The sequence below is a fragment of the Dreissena polymorpha genome, chromosome 4 (genome assembly GCF_020536995.1).
Source record: "Dreissena polymorpha isolate Duluth1 chromosome 4, UMN_Dpol_1.0, whole genome shotgun sequence".
NCBI classification, from domain to species: Eukaryota; Metazoa; Mollusca; class Bivalvia; order Myida; family Dreissenidae; genus Dreissena; species Dreissena polymorpha.
In genome coordinates this window covers 72,193,862-72,211,545 of record NC_068358.1, presented here as the reverse complement: position 1 = coordinate 72,211,545, position 17,684 = coordinate 72,193,862, and the positions used below count along the sequence as shown (strand labels likewise).

General features: G+C 34.2%; 1 protein-coding gene and 1 long non-coding RNA gene across 3 annotated transcripts in view; one reads left to right on the top strand and one right to left on the bottom strand.

Moving 5' to 3' along the window:
• The window catches only part of LOC127876218 (vacuolar protein sorting-associated protein 33B-like), a 40,796-nt gene extending 34,794 nt beyond the window's left edge, over positions 1-6,002 (top strand). For both annotated transcript variants that reach the window (XM_052421271.1, XM_052421272.1), the window contains exons 17-18: positions 1,717-1,833; positions 2,462-6,002. In XM_052421271.1, coding sequence (XP_052277231.1) covers positions 1,717-1,833; positions 2,462-2,544 — 200 coding nt within the window. In that variant the 3' untranslated portion in view covers positions 2,545-6,002. The remainder of the gene's footprint in view (positions 1-1,716; positions 1,834-2,461) is intronic.
• Positions 6,003-8,231: 2,229 nt separating this feature from the next.
• LOC127876220 (uncharacterized) lies at positions 8,232-12,072 on the bottom strand. The gene is made up of 2 exons (XR_008047738.1): positions 11,559-12,072; positions 8,232-9,957 (listed from the first exon to the last, which is right to left on the bottom strand). It is a non-coding gene; the product is annotated as an uncharacterized LOC127876220 (long non-coding RNA).
• Positions 12,073-17,684: the final 5,612 nt, after the last annotated feature.

The window sequence follows — 17,684 nt, the reverse complement described above, 5'->3', positions numbered from 1 at the left end:
TAGCAATTTTGTATTTGAAATGCATGTGTATCTCATGGAGCTGCACATTTTGAGTGGTGAAGGGTCAAGGTCAAGGTCATCCTACAAGGTCAAACGTCATATAGGGGGACATTGTGTTTCACAAACACATCTTGTTACTTTTGTCAAAACTTTATATAATCACTAATGAAAGTTAAAAGAGGCAAATGGTTAATAGGTTTTAAAATTCAGTGCACTCATTAATATGGAATTAACAAGAACATTTAACATATAAAATATGTTACATTACAACAATAATAAAAAGCGTGTTTAAAAAAAATCTATGTGACTGATAAAACTGATGAAGATCGAGATATATTAAAGTTCTAAAAAAATTGAATTTTGCCAAACTTTTTGTATTTACTATTTTTTATGTTGTCATAATAAAACATTATTTAAAATATAGGTCACCACACTTACAATTTTTTTTTTTAGCACTACCAAAAAGTAATATTTTATCAAATACCACATTTGCGCTGACTGAATGCAAAATTTATAGAATAAATTCACACATTTTGGATAATTATAATAGTTTTTGACTGTATGATTACATGTCACATGAAAGAAACCAAAACTAAACAATAAACATTAAATAACAAGATTTACAACTACAATCACGACATTTTTAAAATTAAAAATTTCCTAAATAATGTGTTTATATAAAAGTACGACATTTAAATGTTGTTTTATATTTTCATATAATACTTTTAGAGAAAAAGATTTAAATGAACATTATGCTACATATGAATCCCTTTCTTTCAAATTAAATCTGTGTTGAACAAAAATGCTGGAATATATTTGAAAACATCGCAATATCAGCATAATAGAATATTACCGTCAATAGGGTTGCAATATCCTCAATATATAAAAATGATGCTACACCATTGAAGTTGAATTTAAGCTATGATTTGGTATTTCATGGGTAAAGATAATATTCCAAAGTTAAAAAAATATTCACCTTTTCTCTATAAATCCCACTACTCTGTTAAATGCTTAAGTACATGTACAATGCGTTCATTTCATTAAATGATAAACAAGTCTTTAAGAAAAAAATTATTTTATCAATATATTTAATAGTCTTAATAATTAAGTGTTTATCAATGAACCTTCCATTAGTATATAGGGAATAACAGGTTACTGCCTGATCTTTTTGTAATATATCAGGAAAGGCTTAGAATACCGGTAATTATTTTGTTCGTGCGGAGCCTGATATATATTACAAAAAAAATCAGGCAGTAACATGTTTTTCTGTTTATCATACCTGTACGTCCCCGATTTTAAAGAAATATGAATAAAATTGCTAAACAATGCATTTTTAGAAGGAAAGAATATGATTTTTGTCGTTTGACATGTTAATAATTACATCGTGAGCACTTGCGCTTAATATTTGTAAAACACGTTTTTTGCTGTTTGTGTTGCATTTTTTGTTTAAAACTTATTACATCTTGGTATCAAATTGATTGTTTTGTCGAATCTGATGAGATTTTACTAAAAATTATTACTTTATAGTTGATTCCGAGTAATATGACCTACCTCCGATCATTGACTGATATAAGAAATTCCTGTTGAACTGATATAAAAAAATATATCATGCAACGTTATATTAGGCAGATATCAATGCAGCGGTATGATAAAAACTTGTCATAGAAATGCTAAGGGGATACAACAGTTTCACACTTAACACTTACCATTTTACAGGTGGTCGTGGTAACAACAACGCACCTGGCCGTGCTGCCAAGGTGGTATTGGTGTACTTCATTGGTGGATGTACGTATTCAGAGATTGCTGCATTGAGACTCCTCGGAAAACTGAAAGGTTTGACCATTACACACACATGCTGATTTTGTATGGACCTTGTATAAGTAGTTGGCCTCGCATAAATATATGTCCTGTTATCTACTTTTATGGCGCTTTATAATGGATAAATCAGGAAGTGCTAATTGAAAGTTATTGTAGTCACCATATGTAAGATGTCCTTTGATGTGACTTGTCAATCCTAAGGGGTGCATCTTGAACTTTTAACCTGTAACCAATCTAGAGGCCTCAATTTTCGTCTAACCTTGATGAAACTTGGTCAGAATATTTATCTTGACAATATCTAGGCCAAATTCAAATCTTTGTCAAACACAAGTTCCTCAGGTCAACTTTCAGAAAAACCTGGTTAATACTCTTGAACCCACATTTGACTTAAGTAAGAATGAGTTAGAATCTTGTTTACGCGTGTCTTCATATTAGGTCACAAGGGCAAATCTTTGAAAAAACAACTGGTTACCAATCTAGAGGCCAGATATACGAGTGCTTGATGAAACTTGGTCAGAATGTTAATATTGGCAATATCCAAGTCAACTTTAAATCCGGGTCATTTGCATTCTAATGGAGTTTTGTCTTTGTTATCTATGATATTATAATAGCAATGATGCTGTAATTGGTGCCACTTTTTCAGGTTTTCGCTTCCTGGTAGCGACCACATGTATCTACAACTCTGGCAGCATGCTGGAGACGGTGGTTGATAAACCTCAAGTATGAGCTGGAAGCCTTAGGATTGTTGTAATTGTTCTCTCTTCCAGCTGGAAATTGTGATTAAATTGTGTACATCTTGGAAAGAGGAGCCACTAAAATGGTTATATTTGATCCCATCATACAGTCTGAATTGGTGAATTTACACATGAGGGAGATGACACTGTTTTCGATGCTGGAAGCACCTTTTATTGCTTAACTGAACACAAATTCTGAAAGTGTGGCAATCTGCAATGAGGAAAATTTGTTACGCATAATATTCTGATGTATACAGTGGCTAATTGAACAGTTGATGAAAAAGAGAGTGTAATCAATTAAATAGCTATGTGCGCCATATGACTCTTCCTTTCAGAGTGCTGTTTTTTACCCTTAATTAATTGACCAATTCATCTCTCAATTCGAGTTAATTGATCTATTGCCATCGTCCAGACATCTGATTCATAGCATAAAGAAATAATAAGATCATCACCGCATTTAACGCAACTGGGACTTCATTCATTAGGTGATGTTTCAGTCCTCAGAAGTAATTGAATATACATGTAATACGTACTTGATGATGTAAAGTGATAAGTGGTAGCATGTATATTATGTGGACTTCTTCATATGAGCATCATTCTGAAAAAATAGGGCTTTATGCCTGTGCATAAAGTGTCTTCTGTGTAGTCTGCACAAGCAAACCAGGGACAACAGTTTTCACCTAGACTGGAGTTTTGTTTAGAAGACATCTTTTAAATGAAAAATTCCATAAAAGCGGAAATTGTGAGGCTAACATGTGACAACATTTTACACAAATGCATTAAGCCTGGATTTCCCTAGAAGCTGCTCAATTAACAGCAAACTGTTAGTATACTGGTTATTTTGTGTTGTAAAATATTTAGTATGGGCAACCATCTTTTATTCTCAAATTAGTATATGCCAGTTTGAAAACAATAGCAACACCCCAGGGGATGGGCAGAAGAAGGGAAATATTTGTTCAGTATGGACAGATTTCCAAATAATTTGTCTGATTATAATCAGGATGATGAGACCTAGTGTTGTGTCCTTTGATCCAAGGTCACAAGTCAATGTTGAAGGTCAAATTTATGAAACTTTTGCTTGTCACTTTATTCAGACCATATATTTGTCCAACATAAATGAATTTTCAAATAACTAGGCAAAGGTGATCAGCTTGTTAAGACAGAATGTCATGCGCAAGAACAAGGTCACTAGGTCAAAGTCATCATGACAAAATTAATCAAGATAAAAGGTAAAAAATGAGTTTTAAACAAATTAAGGAGGTTGAAGGTAAAGGTCACATTTAAAGGCCAAAGGTAAAAGAAGAGATATCAATTGAGACTTTGTCCAATCTTTAGTTGATTCTTTTTATATTGAAGGGTTTATCTTTTAACAATATCACTCTTGTTATTTATTTATTTGTTGAGTTCTATTTTTAGCAACCTGTTTTGTAATTATTTCACATTTCTCTCATAATAGTTGTTTCAGGATATGTAAAAAATAAAAAATAAAAATAAAAAAATATGTCAAAACACATTTACTATACACTTTTTTTTAGCTCACCTGATTGCTCAGGTGAGCTTTTGTGACCGGTCTTTGTCCGTCATCCGTCCGTCCGTCCACATTTGTTCGTAAATACTCTATAGAGGCCACATTTATTTCCGATCTTCATGAAACTTGGTCAGAAGCTTTGTCCCAATGAAATCTCGGTCGAGTTCGAAAATGGGTCGTGCCGGTTTAAAAACTAGGTCACTAGGTCAAAAAAAAAGAAAAAACATGTAAACACTGTAGAAGTCACATTTCTTGCCCAATCTTCATGTAACTTTGTCAAAATGTTTGTCTTAATGATATGTTGGTTGAGTTCAATAGTGATTCTGGTCCGTTGAAAATCATGGCCGCCAGTGGGCGGGGCAGTTTTCCTTAATTGGCTATAGAGAAACCTTGTAAACACTCTAGAAGTCACAATTTTTGCCCAATCATCATGAAAGTTGGTCAAAACATTGGTTTATTGATATCTGGGACGAGTTCGAAAATGGTCCAGATCGGTGAAAAAACATGGCCGCCAGTGGGCGGGGCATTTTTCCCTATATGTATATAATGAAAATATGTGAACACTCTAGAATTCAAATTTTTGGCCCAATTTTCATGAAATTTGGTTAGAACATTTGTTTCCTTGATACGAGAGTTGAGTTCAAAAATGGTTCCGGTCAGTTGAATAACATGGCTGCCAGGGGGGGGGGGCAGTTTTCCTTAATGGCTTTAGAGAAACCTTGTAAACACTCTAGAAGTCACAATTTTTGCCCAATCATCATGAAAGTTGGTCAAAACATTGGTTTTATTGATATCTCGGACGAGTTCGAAAATGGTCCAGATCGTTGAAAAAACATGGCCGCCAGTGGGCGGGCCATTTTTCTCTATATGTATATAGTGAAAACATGTCAACAATCTAGAAGTCACATTTTTGGCCCAATTTTCATGAAATTTGGTCAGATCATTTGTTTCATTGATATGAGAGTTGAGTTCGAAAATGGTTCCAGTCAGTTGAATAATATGGCTGCTGGGGGGGGGGCAGTTTTCCTTATTTGGCTATAGAGAAACCTTGTAAACACTCTAGAAGTCACAATTTTAGCCTAATCATCATGAAAGTTGGTCAAAACATTGGTTTTATTGATATCTCGGCTGTGTTTGAAAATGGTCCAGATCGTGAAAAAACATGGCCACCAGTGCGGGGCATTTTTCTCTATATGTATATAGTGAAAACATGTGAACACTCAAGAAGTCACATTTTTGGCCCAATTTTCATGAAATTTGGTCAGAACATTTGTTTCCTTGATATGAGAGTTGAGTTTGAAAATGGTTCTGGTCAGTTGAATAACATGGCTGCGGGGGGGGGGGGGGGGGGGGGCAGTTTTCTTATATTTGTATAGTAAAAAAAGCTTGTGAACACTCTAGAAGTCACATTTTCTGCCCTATCATCATGAAACTTGGTGAAAAGATTGGTTTTATATATATCACATAATTAATGCCATAATTATTGCCTTTAGATTGTCCAAATTTTCATTATATTATACAAAATCCTTGTAAACACTCTAGAGGTCACAATTTTGTTTCAGATTTTATGAATTTGGTCATAATATTTATTTTTGTAAGCAAAGTTTGATGTTTGGTAAGGGGGGTCAACTCAAATTATAGGTCACCAGGTCAAATCTTACAAAAACAAAATCACTCCATATGCCAGAGTTTTGGTTAAATAATGATGAAACTTGACCAGGATGTTTGTCTGGACAATATCTAGGTCAAGTTTGACGTTTGGTAAAGATTGAATGAACCGACTCCTCTCAGGTGAGCGAACTAGGGCCATCTTGGCCCTCTTGTTATAAGTAACTTTGTTAATGGTTGTGTGCAATAATGCATCTAATAGTAAATTTGTTTATTTTGTTAGTTTAAAAACAATAAAGCATTCCAATTTATAATTTCCAGATCTTCTTCATTTGTTCTGTTAATGTATTACTTCCATGGAGCAACAAGTGTTATGTATCACGGAAGGCGTGCATCTCGTTACAAACTTCAATATAAATATTAAAAACTCGTTACTATAGAAATGCTATCGTTAATCATAAAACTTACAATGACAAATTATTGAATAATTACTATTATATAAATATAAACAGAGTAAATAAACTGCTTTGAATTCTCATTTCTCACGGCTTCATTTACGAACGTATACATGTACATTGTATTGTACTGCAGACATGTTAGCTTACTTCCATTAATCAACGTATTTTCCTCGACGTCGCAATAGTCGTGATCAAATAAACATTCACATTTCCTTTGGGATACGATACTTTCAACCTTCACTTCAACCCGTCATTAACCGCACTCATATTTGAGTGCTGTCGCCCCTTTGATTCGTAAGCACCACCACCACGACTTTGTCACCGTTACGACTAGCAGAGTGAGTGCCTCATTCGCACTACTGATCTTCTATTAAATATGTCGCATGTTTTACAAGTGTTGTAAATGTTGGTGGTTATTGCAATGGCAGTTACAATGGAGTTTTTCCCGAAAAAAGACCAAAGGTTAGTTCTGTTGTTTGCCGCCAGGTGTGTTCCAAGGGATTGTCTGAGGTTCTTTATTCAAAATTTATTTTTGTACTTTCCTGACCATAGATGAGTCAGAACAAGTAAAATAACACTAGATATTAACTGACTTAGAAAACTGATAACTATATTTGTTCGTTAATGAATGATTATTGTCAAATAAAATCGTTCAAGTGTATTATTAAAGTTTTCGTAACGCTTTTCGTCGATATTTTTATTTATTTTGTATTCCTTACAATGTTTAAAATACGCTGTTAGTTCGTATAAAAGCCTGAATGGTCTTGTGGCAGTGTGGGCGCACTTCTAAAAGTCCTGGGTTCTAGCTACAGGTGTTTGTATTATTCATTTTTGCTAAGACAGCTTGTTTAAACTAGTCTATATGTAATGCATTTGTGAGTAAATACATTTAATTAAATTGTTCAAAAATACGAAATATGTGAACAAGTCCCTCTATTAGAATTTGATTTACAACATATTAAGTTTATATGAAGGAACGTAGGTTCAAACTATGAGTAATCTTTATTGATAAAATTATATTTAAAATTATATAAAGATAACATAATCACAGATTCATGATCAAACGTTCATATCCCTCCAATTATGAGCATGTTCGGGTTCCATCTCTCTGAATATAGCTTGGTATTTGGTAACCTATGATCCAGCTGCGCGGATTCATGGATGCTGTGCATGCGCTGAGGGAGATGTGCGACAACAACAAGGACGGGGTTCTCAACACATCGGAAGAAAGGCACTGCTACCGGAAACACACGAGCTTCTTCACCATTGGCTGATACAACAGATCTAGAGTATAGTCATGGACGCTCTGAGGAGCAGTCCGCGCGCAATTAGTTTACTTTATTACTCAGTTGTTCTGTTTATTTATTTTTTTAAATATTGACAATGTGCGAATGTTAATGAATACCGCCAACACTGTATAATTTACTTTGGGCATATGGATATCGTATATAAACAAGTCCATGTACATATTTAATGTACAGCTTTAAACGTAGTTTTAAGAAAACAACATTCTAGGAACACACACATAAATACCTAAAGTTTGCATTGGAGTATAAACTGCTATTCATGAGTGCAATATTATTTTATTTGAAAAAAAAATATCTAAAGAGATAATACTATTTTAGTGTCATTGTGTACTTTAATTTACCCCACGAGTTGAAGAAATGGTTACACGGCGAGGCTTGCTCATGACATTCAAGATACAATTGTTCATCGCCACCCATCTTTTCCATCTTAAAACAGTTGGTGTAAACAAGCAATTATTTGTTGATATGGATTATTTGATCAACTTACTACCACTATCAGCTGTCTGATTGGCTACAGATATCCCGGGCACGCATTTTCTTCACCTTTGCGCGCTACGTTTTAAGCGCTACCAATCGACAACAAACACGTGTAAAGCGATTAGAACGGTTTACATCTTTTGAAAATTTTAGCGCCATTAGATGCTAAACTGCGCATTAAATGAAACATTTTTTTGCGCTGTGGTGAAAATACAGAACAGCAATGTTTACACAAACCAACCACAGAAAGCAATTATATGCAGTTAAGTCCATTTTCAGTGAATTAAAAAAGAACAACAAAACCCTTTATTATTTTATTTTTGTGTTTGCACACTATGACTTATGCTAAAACGAATGACCTGGAAACATACACACACGACGGTTTATGATAACACGTATATATTATATGCATCTTGGAGAATTAAAAGGCAAGCACACTGCTTCCGAAACTTTTCTGAATGGCACCAGATTAGGCTCCACAATGATTTTTAGAACAAATTCAAACGCACTTAAAATACAGGGGTGACGAGGTGAAGCGATGATCATTTTATTTTATTTTTAATGGTTGAGCAAAGGTATAATAAGCACAATAACAGTTTACTGTACTATCGTTTACAAAATTTCAGGCTTGACACGAATAAAACACCGGCATGACAAGCCTCGCTGTTTTGTTTTCAAATTCTCACCCGAACTATAACATTATTGTACGACAATAACTTGTTATTCCCGACATATTTTAGCTTAAACATAAAACTTTAACCCGCTAGTAAGACATCAGTAAGCGCTAGGCTTTCCGTTTGAACTTTGATGTATAATATCTTGCAAGGTTTTAGAAATATTTGTTAACATCCACTATATATAAAAATACGAAATACTATACAACTACCACCAAAGTCATGAAATACAAAATAAGAAAAGGCCACAAATTTAACGCGGAGTTCCGTCTGATCATTATATTCGAATACTAAGCCTTTTCTATACAAAAGCCAATCTTAAATTGATCTTGATCGCTGTAAGGAGGAGTTGATCGACTTGAAACACGGAACCATTAATGACTCGGGCAAATGATGCGTCCTGTCATTGTAATTGTAACACACCGAGACAACGACAAGGAATAGCGTCATCATTCTAAAAACAAACACCCGTAAAAATACATTAAAGAGCGACAAACAAGGTTGTGATAAGGCTACATAACACACACTCATGAAATTAAAATAATGGTATCCGGGAAAGAACGGCATGTCTCCAACTTGCTGCCAACCTTACTGGCCGCCAAATACAGCATAAATGATATCATATCACTCGAAAAAATTAAACATGCTTCATAGTGAATCATCTTTATTTCATTATTGGTAAACTACGAAGCACAAGGGAAAATGTAAAATGGTAACAATAGGTTCGTGTACAACGTTGCGAAATGACATATACGAACAAATACCTGAATACATGTATTTGATTTAAGCAAATATGCACCATAACACTTGTTTTGCATAAAGTTGTCATTTTACACGAAAAAACTTCGTGTGTCACAGGTTTGGAAGAAAAACAATGGGGCACTAAAACAACATTAATAATACTAGTTATTATAATGTTAAATATTCGAATTTTCCTTTAAACGCGAACCAGGAACCCGCAGAAAGTGGTCCATTTATCTATGTCGTAATGTGCTATCTCAGACGCTTCGATAGACCGCACCCAAACCTTGTCTGCCATGGAAACCTTTGCGAATGCCTGCATGCTGGCACAGGCAGCATAGACGGTTTCCACCTTTGTGTTGGGATCTTTGTAATGGTCTGCCATTATGGACAAGTTCAATATCAGCAACTTTTTCATCACGTGCACAGTACTGCACCATGAACATGTACACTCCAGCTACGGACGCCGTGAAGTGACCAGTGGCAGAGTCATAGCCTCAACCTTCGTTTACTATGACTGTCTTAAACGAAATGTTTTGATTGGCAGCGAATGTGTGTGTTCCATCAGTATTTAGCCGAGCATGAAACATAACAGAGGTACCAAACTTTTATCTGAAATTAAGCATATATAAGATAATAATAGTAGTAGTAGTAGGAGTATTATTATTATTATTAGTAGTAGTAGTAGTAGTATTAGTAGTAGTAGTCGTAGTAGTAGTAGTAGTAGTAGAAGTAGTAGTAGTAGTAGCTAGTAGTAGTAGTAGTAGTAGTAATAGTAGTAGTAGAAGTAGTAGTAGTAGTAGTAGTAGCAGTAGATGTAGTAGTAGTAGTAGTAGTAGTAGTAGTAGTAGTAGTAGTAGTAGTAGTAGTGGGCCTTTATTTACAAATAACTTTGTCTTGTCTTGTCTAGTAGTAGGCATGAAATAATTTAAGCATGTATCAGTCAACACTATGTCGTTCCTTTTTTCCTGCACAAATACTACTCCTCAGAATCAAAATAATTGTTTATTGGCTATAAAAACTCTAAATCTAAACATATGCCTTATTAATATGATAACTTACTTCACACACAGACTTAGATGTTGTTTAAGTATTGATTATACATTGTATTTACTTGACCACAGCCGTTTAAATTAGGGATGCAAGAGGTTACAAAAATCATTAACCGGTTAACCTTTTGCCGTAACCGGTTAGTAACCGGTTACCCGAAACACCTTAAGTAGTTCAACGTTAAAGTACATGTAAACGTAAATAATTTCATACCGCTCGTACATGTACGAAAGTAATTTGAGATCGCTTGCATTGATAACATGTATGTTTCTTAATAAAATGTTCTGTAACATTTATTAAAATAATTATGTAAATGTTTGCTATATATGTATTTCCTGCGTAAAAGAATATGAGTAAACAATTACAGACTTACACAATGTTCATTTTCACGTGTCATTAACTCATTTTTGGTTGGGTCGCTTACATCACGTTCGCGTCGTATCGCTTACAAATGGTGTGCTACTTGGATTATTCTGTTTTAATTTTATTATAAATGTATATTTATTAAATTAGTTTAATTATTTGCTGTTTTAAATAAAACTTGCCCCAGACGGTAGTTATGGCATCGTGGATAACGTAAATTACTAACAATTATTTTAATTTCTGATAAAACAAATAAAACCTAAACCCGACAAGATTTTAACTACGAATGCAATTCTTGATCAAACTGTTACTGATAAATACTTTATTTTCGTGAGCAAGCAGTGTGATATTGGTTAACAAAACATCAAAATAAGTCATCCAATGTCTCAACTGAATTTTATTGCGAGTTCGATAAACGTGTCAATTGCGTCTTCGCTAATAATCCCCCACTCTCCGCAGTTCGCTAGTTAGAAATAAAGTTCTGTTCTGTTCTGTAAGTTAAATTTTCGCGAGTTAAATTAACGAGTGACAATTATCAAAAGGTACCCCCTGTTTGTCACCACAAAGGTACTGCTTAATTACTTGATTGCCTTGTTTGTTGACACGTTATTTACTACCGTCGATGGTGCGACATATTGTTCTTGCTAGTCGCAAGCGCCATGTGATAACATTATTTTCTCAGGTTAACATTTTTCCCGAAAATGTAACCGGTTAACTGGTCGTTTTCGATAGGTTAACCGGTTACACTCTTGCATCCCTAGTTTAAATGTAACGTAAAATAATAACAATAAAAGCGCTACCTTTCATGACACCCAATTCCTTCGTAGTCTGTACAACTAGTGATTTGATGGCTGCTTTCATTTCTGCAACGGATTCAGACACATTATGAGCTCTAGAAACAATGAAGGCGTCAACTTTAACATCCAGAGAGCTCTTCTTCTCCTCTAATGCGTGTATGGCGTTGTTCAATTTCGAATTCTCATTCTCAATTTTTTTCAAAGTTTCATCAACCTTTGCGTTTGTTTCTGTAATTTTCTCCAACGTGTCCTTCAATGCCAACTCATTTCTGATCACTCTTTCTAAAAGGCGCTCTTCATAATCATAATGGGAGCATACAGGACATGAGGGCTCCTTTGCAACCAATGGCTCCAACACGATTCCTGCCATCAAAACTAAACATAAGTACAACATTCTCGTAATGTAAATCACGTCAAAGCTGCACCAGATATAAACGCTGTGTGCAGTTAGTGGTTTTATACCATGCTTCAGATCTCGACATTATTCTTTTTTCGGTTGAAGAGACACGACATTCCATATACTCCAAGAGAATGTGCTTCATGTTAAACCCGTAATGTGCGTATATTCAAATAAATTATAATTACCGTTGACATCGGTAATTTCCAAGTTTACAAATTCATAAAAATCTTGGCTTCAATGGTACGGTAAGTCGTTTTTTCATTAAGTCATTCTACTAGTGAAAGGGATGTTCACTAATGACAATCGTTTATCATATAAAAGACATTAAATATAGATTAGATGTTACAATAAATGATGACAGGGTTAATAACAATCACATAATAATGACATTTCTTTACCACTTGCTAATACTTTTTGTATTAGATATAACGTAATCAATAATATGACACGTTGCAATGCCTTGGTTGATAATAATATTAGCGACAAAATGACATGTAAAAGAAAAATTCAATGATAACTGGTTATTGTGTATATATGTATACAGATTACGACTTACTGGGTTACTCGTTCACCGGTTACAGATTTTTTTTTGGGTTTATGGCATGTTCGTTTTCCGTTGGTATGTAACGTTAACCTTTTTTACCATTTGGATTAAGCATGTTTTGTGACAGTAAATACCTATGCACCTTCCGTGGATGTTCAGTCTAAATCTTCAAATTATGATGGTGTCTGACCATATTTATGAGCCGTGCTCTGTGAAAAAGGGAGTTAAATGCATGTTCGTGAATTATCGTCCAAGATTAGCTTGTTGAGTCCGTTCAGGTTAATCAGGGACGACACTTTCCGCCTAAACACGATTTTAGCTAAGAAGCGACTTTCTTGAAACGAAAAATATCATGAAACCGGAAAGTGTAGTCCCTGATTAGCTTGTGCGGATTGCACAGGCTAATCTGGGACGACACTTTACGCACATGCATTAAATTCCCTTTTCACAGAGCACGGCTTATATATTTTATTTCAATAACTGGCCCTTACCGTGCAACGCAGATGCTAATATTGACAAAGTTTCAGTTGTGGTTCCTTATTAATATTACTAATATCATCGGGGTCTGAACAAGTATGATATATGTTTGCTTGTCGACTTCAAATTTAAACCATCACTGTGTATGACAATACGGTTTGTGGTCACTTTTGTGGGATTTTTATTCCTTCATTCTGTATAATTCCAGCCCTCCGTCCTTCCTTCTTACCATCCTTTATTTCAGCAAACTCTGTTGTCATTCCTGAGGTCATTCTTCCTTTTGGCCTTAATAAATTTTATTCTGTTAATTAGGCTGATACTTTCTATTGTCGCCACATTTAAACAGGGACACAACTATGTTATCTCCATACCAATCGTTAGTAAAATGACGATATGAATACGAACGTTTCGCCATTTCGTCTCTTAGTTAGTTTTCTCGCTCCTCCATATTCGCGCCTTGTTGAACTTAACTCATCAACGGTAAGATTATCACGAGGAGTGATGCGGTGCGGAGAGCGCAGCAGCTCCCGAATTGGTGCTTGGTGAGTTGGTAAGAGTTTGGCTGGCTGGCTGCGCGTTCCCACGGTATGTTGATTTACTTAATTGTATGTACTGTTTTCTATAAAACCCTTTATCAAATATCTTAAGCTTGAATAAGGAATGAGGACCTGTTTCATATTCCTTATTCGAAAAAGGAATAAGGAAATAGGAAAAACGAACCAAGTTGAACTTACTCTCCATGATAGTATAGGGCAGGTATCAGGGCCAGGCGAACACAAGTGGAGTTCATTTTCACCGCTTACTTTTTTAATTGTGAACAAACCTCTATATTTTTGATTCTCATAAGATTGTTGGTTGATTAAAATATTATAATGAATATTATCAATATAGAATTTGATAAACAATAAATAATTTGCTTACTGGCAAAAACCACGTTAACTCATGACCATACAATAACAGGATTTTACAAGGTTGTTGCAGACAACTCTACAAATTGTGGGATAATGAGATATTTCTCATTTTGAGCATTTTGTCATTTTCTCAGACGATTTCTACCATATGCAAGCTTTTTGGCCTGGGGCGAAGCCCTAAGGCCACAGAAATGATACAAATTTCTGAGACAGTCAGAATTGGCTGGCTGCAAAAACAACCACGAATGAATGAATTCCTAAAAGTCCGATTTACCACTTGGCGGTCATTCATGCGCGATCAAAGAAGAGGGACCTATACAAACAAATAGGTCCCTGCAAAGAAGTTCTCAATTACCCGCATTGTAAATACAGAACATCCCTATATAACATGACATTGTCATAAAACGTGTAAAAAATATTATTGAAGCAAAATTGCTAAGCATAGGGTACGACATAGTTTTTATTATTGTTTGCATATTCATGCGAGAATAAGTTCTTCACTTGAAGGTCTAGGCCGAACATATACGAGTGTCTACGAAGACAGTAAGAAGATTTTTTTTCTGATACATTTTTAAGGTATTAGCACTCTAATGAACTTCGAGCAATATCGACTTCTTTCGTACATATCCGTCACTCCGAACGTTATCCTGGAATGTGCGGAAAACTACGAATATTCTATGAATACGCTATGAAATACTAAATGTAGAACCCGCTAAATACAATGACAACAAATGTTGTGACCCCTTATGTACCAGTCCCTTTATGTACCAGTCATTTATGTACCATTTTGAGACTTTATGTACCACCTATTTAAGGTCATTCTCTAAACGTGATTAAAGAAGGAAATAATTTGATTTTTTACAATTTGAAAATGAAGGTCATTCTTTCTTAGCTTCAAAGTATCACATTTCAATTATACAATAGGAAATACAAACATTTTAGTTTAACTTAGTCAGGATAAGATAGTGCCAAATGCATTTTTATAATTTACTTCAATTTAAGGTAAGAATATGAATCATTAATTACTACTGGGGCTCATAAATTATTCTAAGACAGTCACTGACACACATAATCTGGCATAGAATATAATCTATGGCAATATATTAGTCAAAATTCATAAATAATATGTCACAAAATATATTTCATTATTAACACACATTCATATTAAACCATATATTATATATCTCTATATATTACATATATAGTACATAAAGGATCAGATAGTGGTACATAAAGGGGTGGTACATAAGAGGACTGGTACATAAAGGGTGACATTCGACAACAAATATGGCCGACATTGTACCTGACAGATTGGGTCGTTTAAAGAAAAAGCAATTTGCTATATTGAAAGAGATAGATTAATAAAAGTGTTATTATTGTTCATATTAATGTGATTGGAGTTAATGATAAACGTCAACTAATGCATGGCAGTGTTGATATTTATGATGAAAACGATTCCTGGAAATACGAATGTCAAACGCTTGAAAATTTTGACCACTGTGAAGAATAACGTTTAGAACCCGTGTCACTAACAAAATTTTATATTTTTGGTGAGCAGTAAAAGGGGATAAAGTGGATGTATGCTTATGTGATGACTGTAGCCATGTGAATGGGTTATCGTACGGCGAAACCCATCACGTAAAGAAGAGTCTTCAACTTTTCAAGAAAGGAATGCCTTGTTTTGCTATCAACACAAAGTTCGGAACAGGAAGGTACATGGATTATGCAATATTTTTTTCAAGTATAACAGTTTCATTATTCATAATGTGAGTAAAGTAGATTTTGTAGGAAAAGTGCACCCTGTCAGTGATTTTGACCACACAATCAGGCTCATATTTGCTTTCATTTTGAAAATGAAAATATGCCATGTAAGGAAAAAGTTGTGTTGTAAATGCATGGAAATCAAGGACAGCATATTTGAATTTTATGACCAAGTAAGGATGTTTTCCTCAAACAAGCAACAAAAAAGTATATTATGTCCCAAATACTAAAATTACTATTCTGAAAATGATATGCCAATGACTGCTACATGTGTGATCACCTTAATTATGTATTATGGTTATTCAAATTAAAATGCTGCATATTTATTATATTTTCAGCAATGATCAACAACATTGGTGGTCCAGGAACGGTTAACTACTTTTTGTCAACACTGTATGTTCCAATGATCAATTGAACTTAAAGAAAATGAAAATACATGCGGTAAGGACGTACATCCGTCAAGTTTCAACTATCTCCTTTATTATCAGCAGACAGGCTTATAAGATGGAATCGAAGTAGGTATTTCACTGATTTATGTGATTGGTAATGTAGAACCAATGTTTTAAGTAATAAATAAAATGTAACGTTAATAATCAGTTTCATATCCAGTAGGGATAATACATGTATTTGGTATTAACATTTGGATGAAGAATGTATATATGTGGTGTTTACACTTACTTATTATTCCAGTTTAAAAGGGTGTATCATATAAAATACTAGTAATGACATGCTATGTAGTGAATGTCTAAATAAATAAAAACGATGACGCATATCATAATGGATTATGTCACACTTCTCATGAAACACTAATGTAAGTTCTTACTCCTATACAAGTGCTTGTGTATTTGACATCTGTATATGATTGTTTTGTTAAATAACATGAAGAAAATGTTGTCAATTTATAGAAAAAACTTTCAGAAGGCTTATTGAAACCAAATTAATAAGAAAAGACCAGATATTTTTATTTTTATAAATAAAAATGGTTAAAATTATTCATACACAATTTGCAATTATGCATAATTTTGTTCGACTGAAACTTTTTGAAGTTCTTATGAACCTGCCTGAATATAACTACAAATATCAACTTCAAAGGAACAATTGTGTTATCTTTTCAGTGCTACATTTTATGCTGATTACCTGTGCAGGAGGAAAATGAAACCAGGCAGATTATGGACTCAAATTCAACCCGTAAAAAAAGCTAGGAACTTGCAGTCACTGAGTGTTCTTGTTTACAGTCATGTGTTCAATGCTGCAACAACATAAATATTATAGCTGGCTCTGAACTCAACCTAATGCATCTTAAAATGATCTTTGAACGCAATGGTTTCAAGAACATTTTTATAATGAATAACTCTGACGGTCAGCCCAGGGTCACCAATGCCAAGCGTCTTTTAGAGACACTTATTCCAACCTGTCGAAGTTCTTCAAAGAACTACCATGACAATCATGTATTTGTTTTTTTTGTCATAATTAGTTTAATGTTTAATATCACTAGTATCACTAGTCATTGATAAATTGATAAATCTATTTTCCTTAAAAGGTGTTTGATGGGATGATTAAATGCGCATTGTTACTTAATTATAAATGTTCTTATTTCCCTGTAACATTTTCAAGTCTTATTTATAGAAGAACCCATTTCACGTGCAATTTCAAACTAGGTTAGCAAATCTTACTGCACTGAGTAGGTTCCATCTCACATATGATATATGAGATGTACGTATGTTTATATGTTTATGAGTTTATTGTAGGCTTTTCCTCTTTTTTTATCTATTTATAATAATTTTTTTAACATTTAGCTCATCTTTATGCTCACATATAAAAATCTCAAATTCAGTATGGCGTTTCTTGATTGTAAAGGGGGAACTTTTCGTTTTCACTGTTGACCTCATTTTTAGCTTATTATTATAAAGCGGCTTTATAAGCCTATTATATTTGAAATATATATAGTGAAGCTATCCTACTCACCCCGGCGTCGGCGTGAGCATGCCAATGTTAAAATTTGCGTACCACCCTAAATATTTCCTATGTGCCTTGAC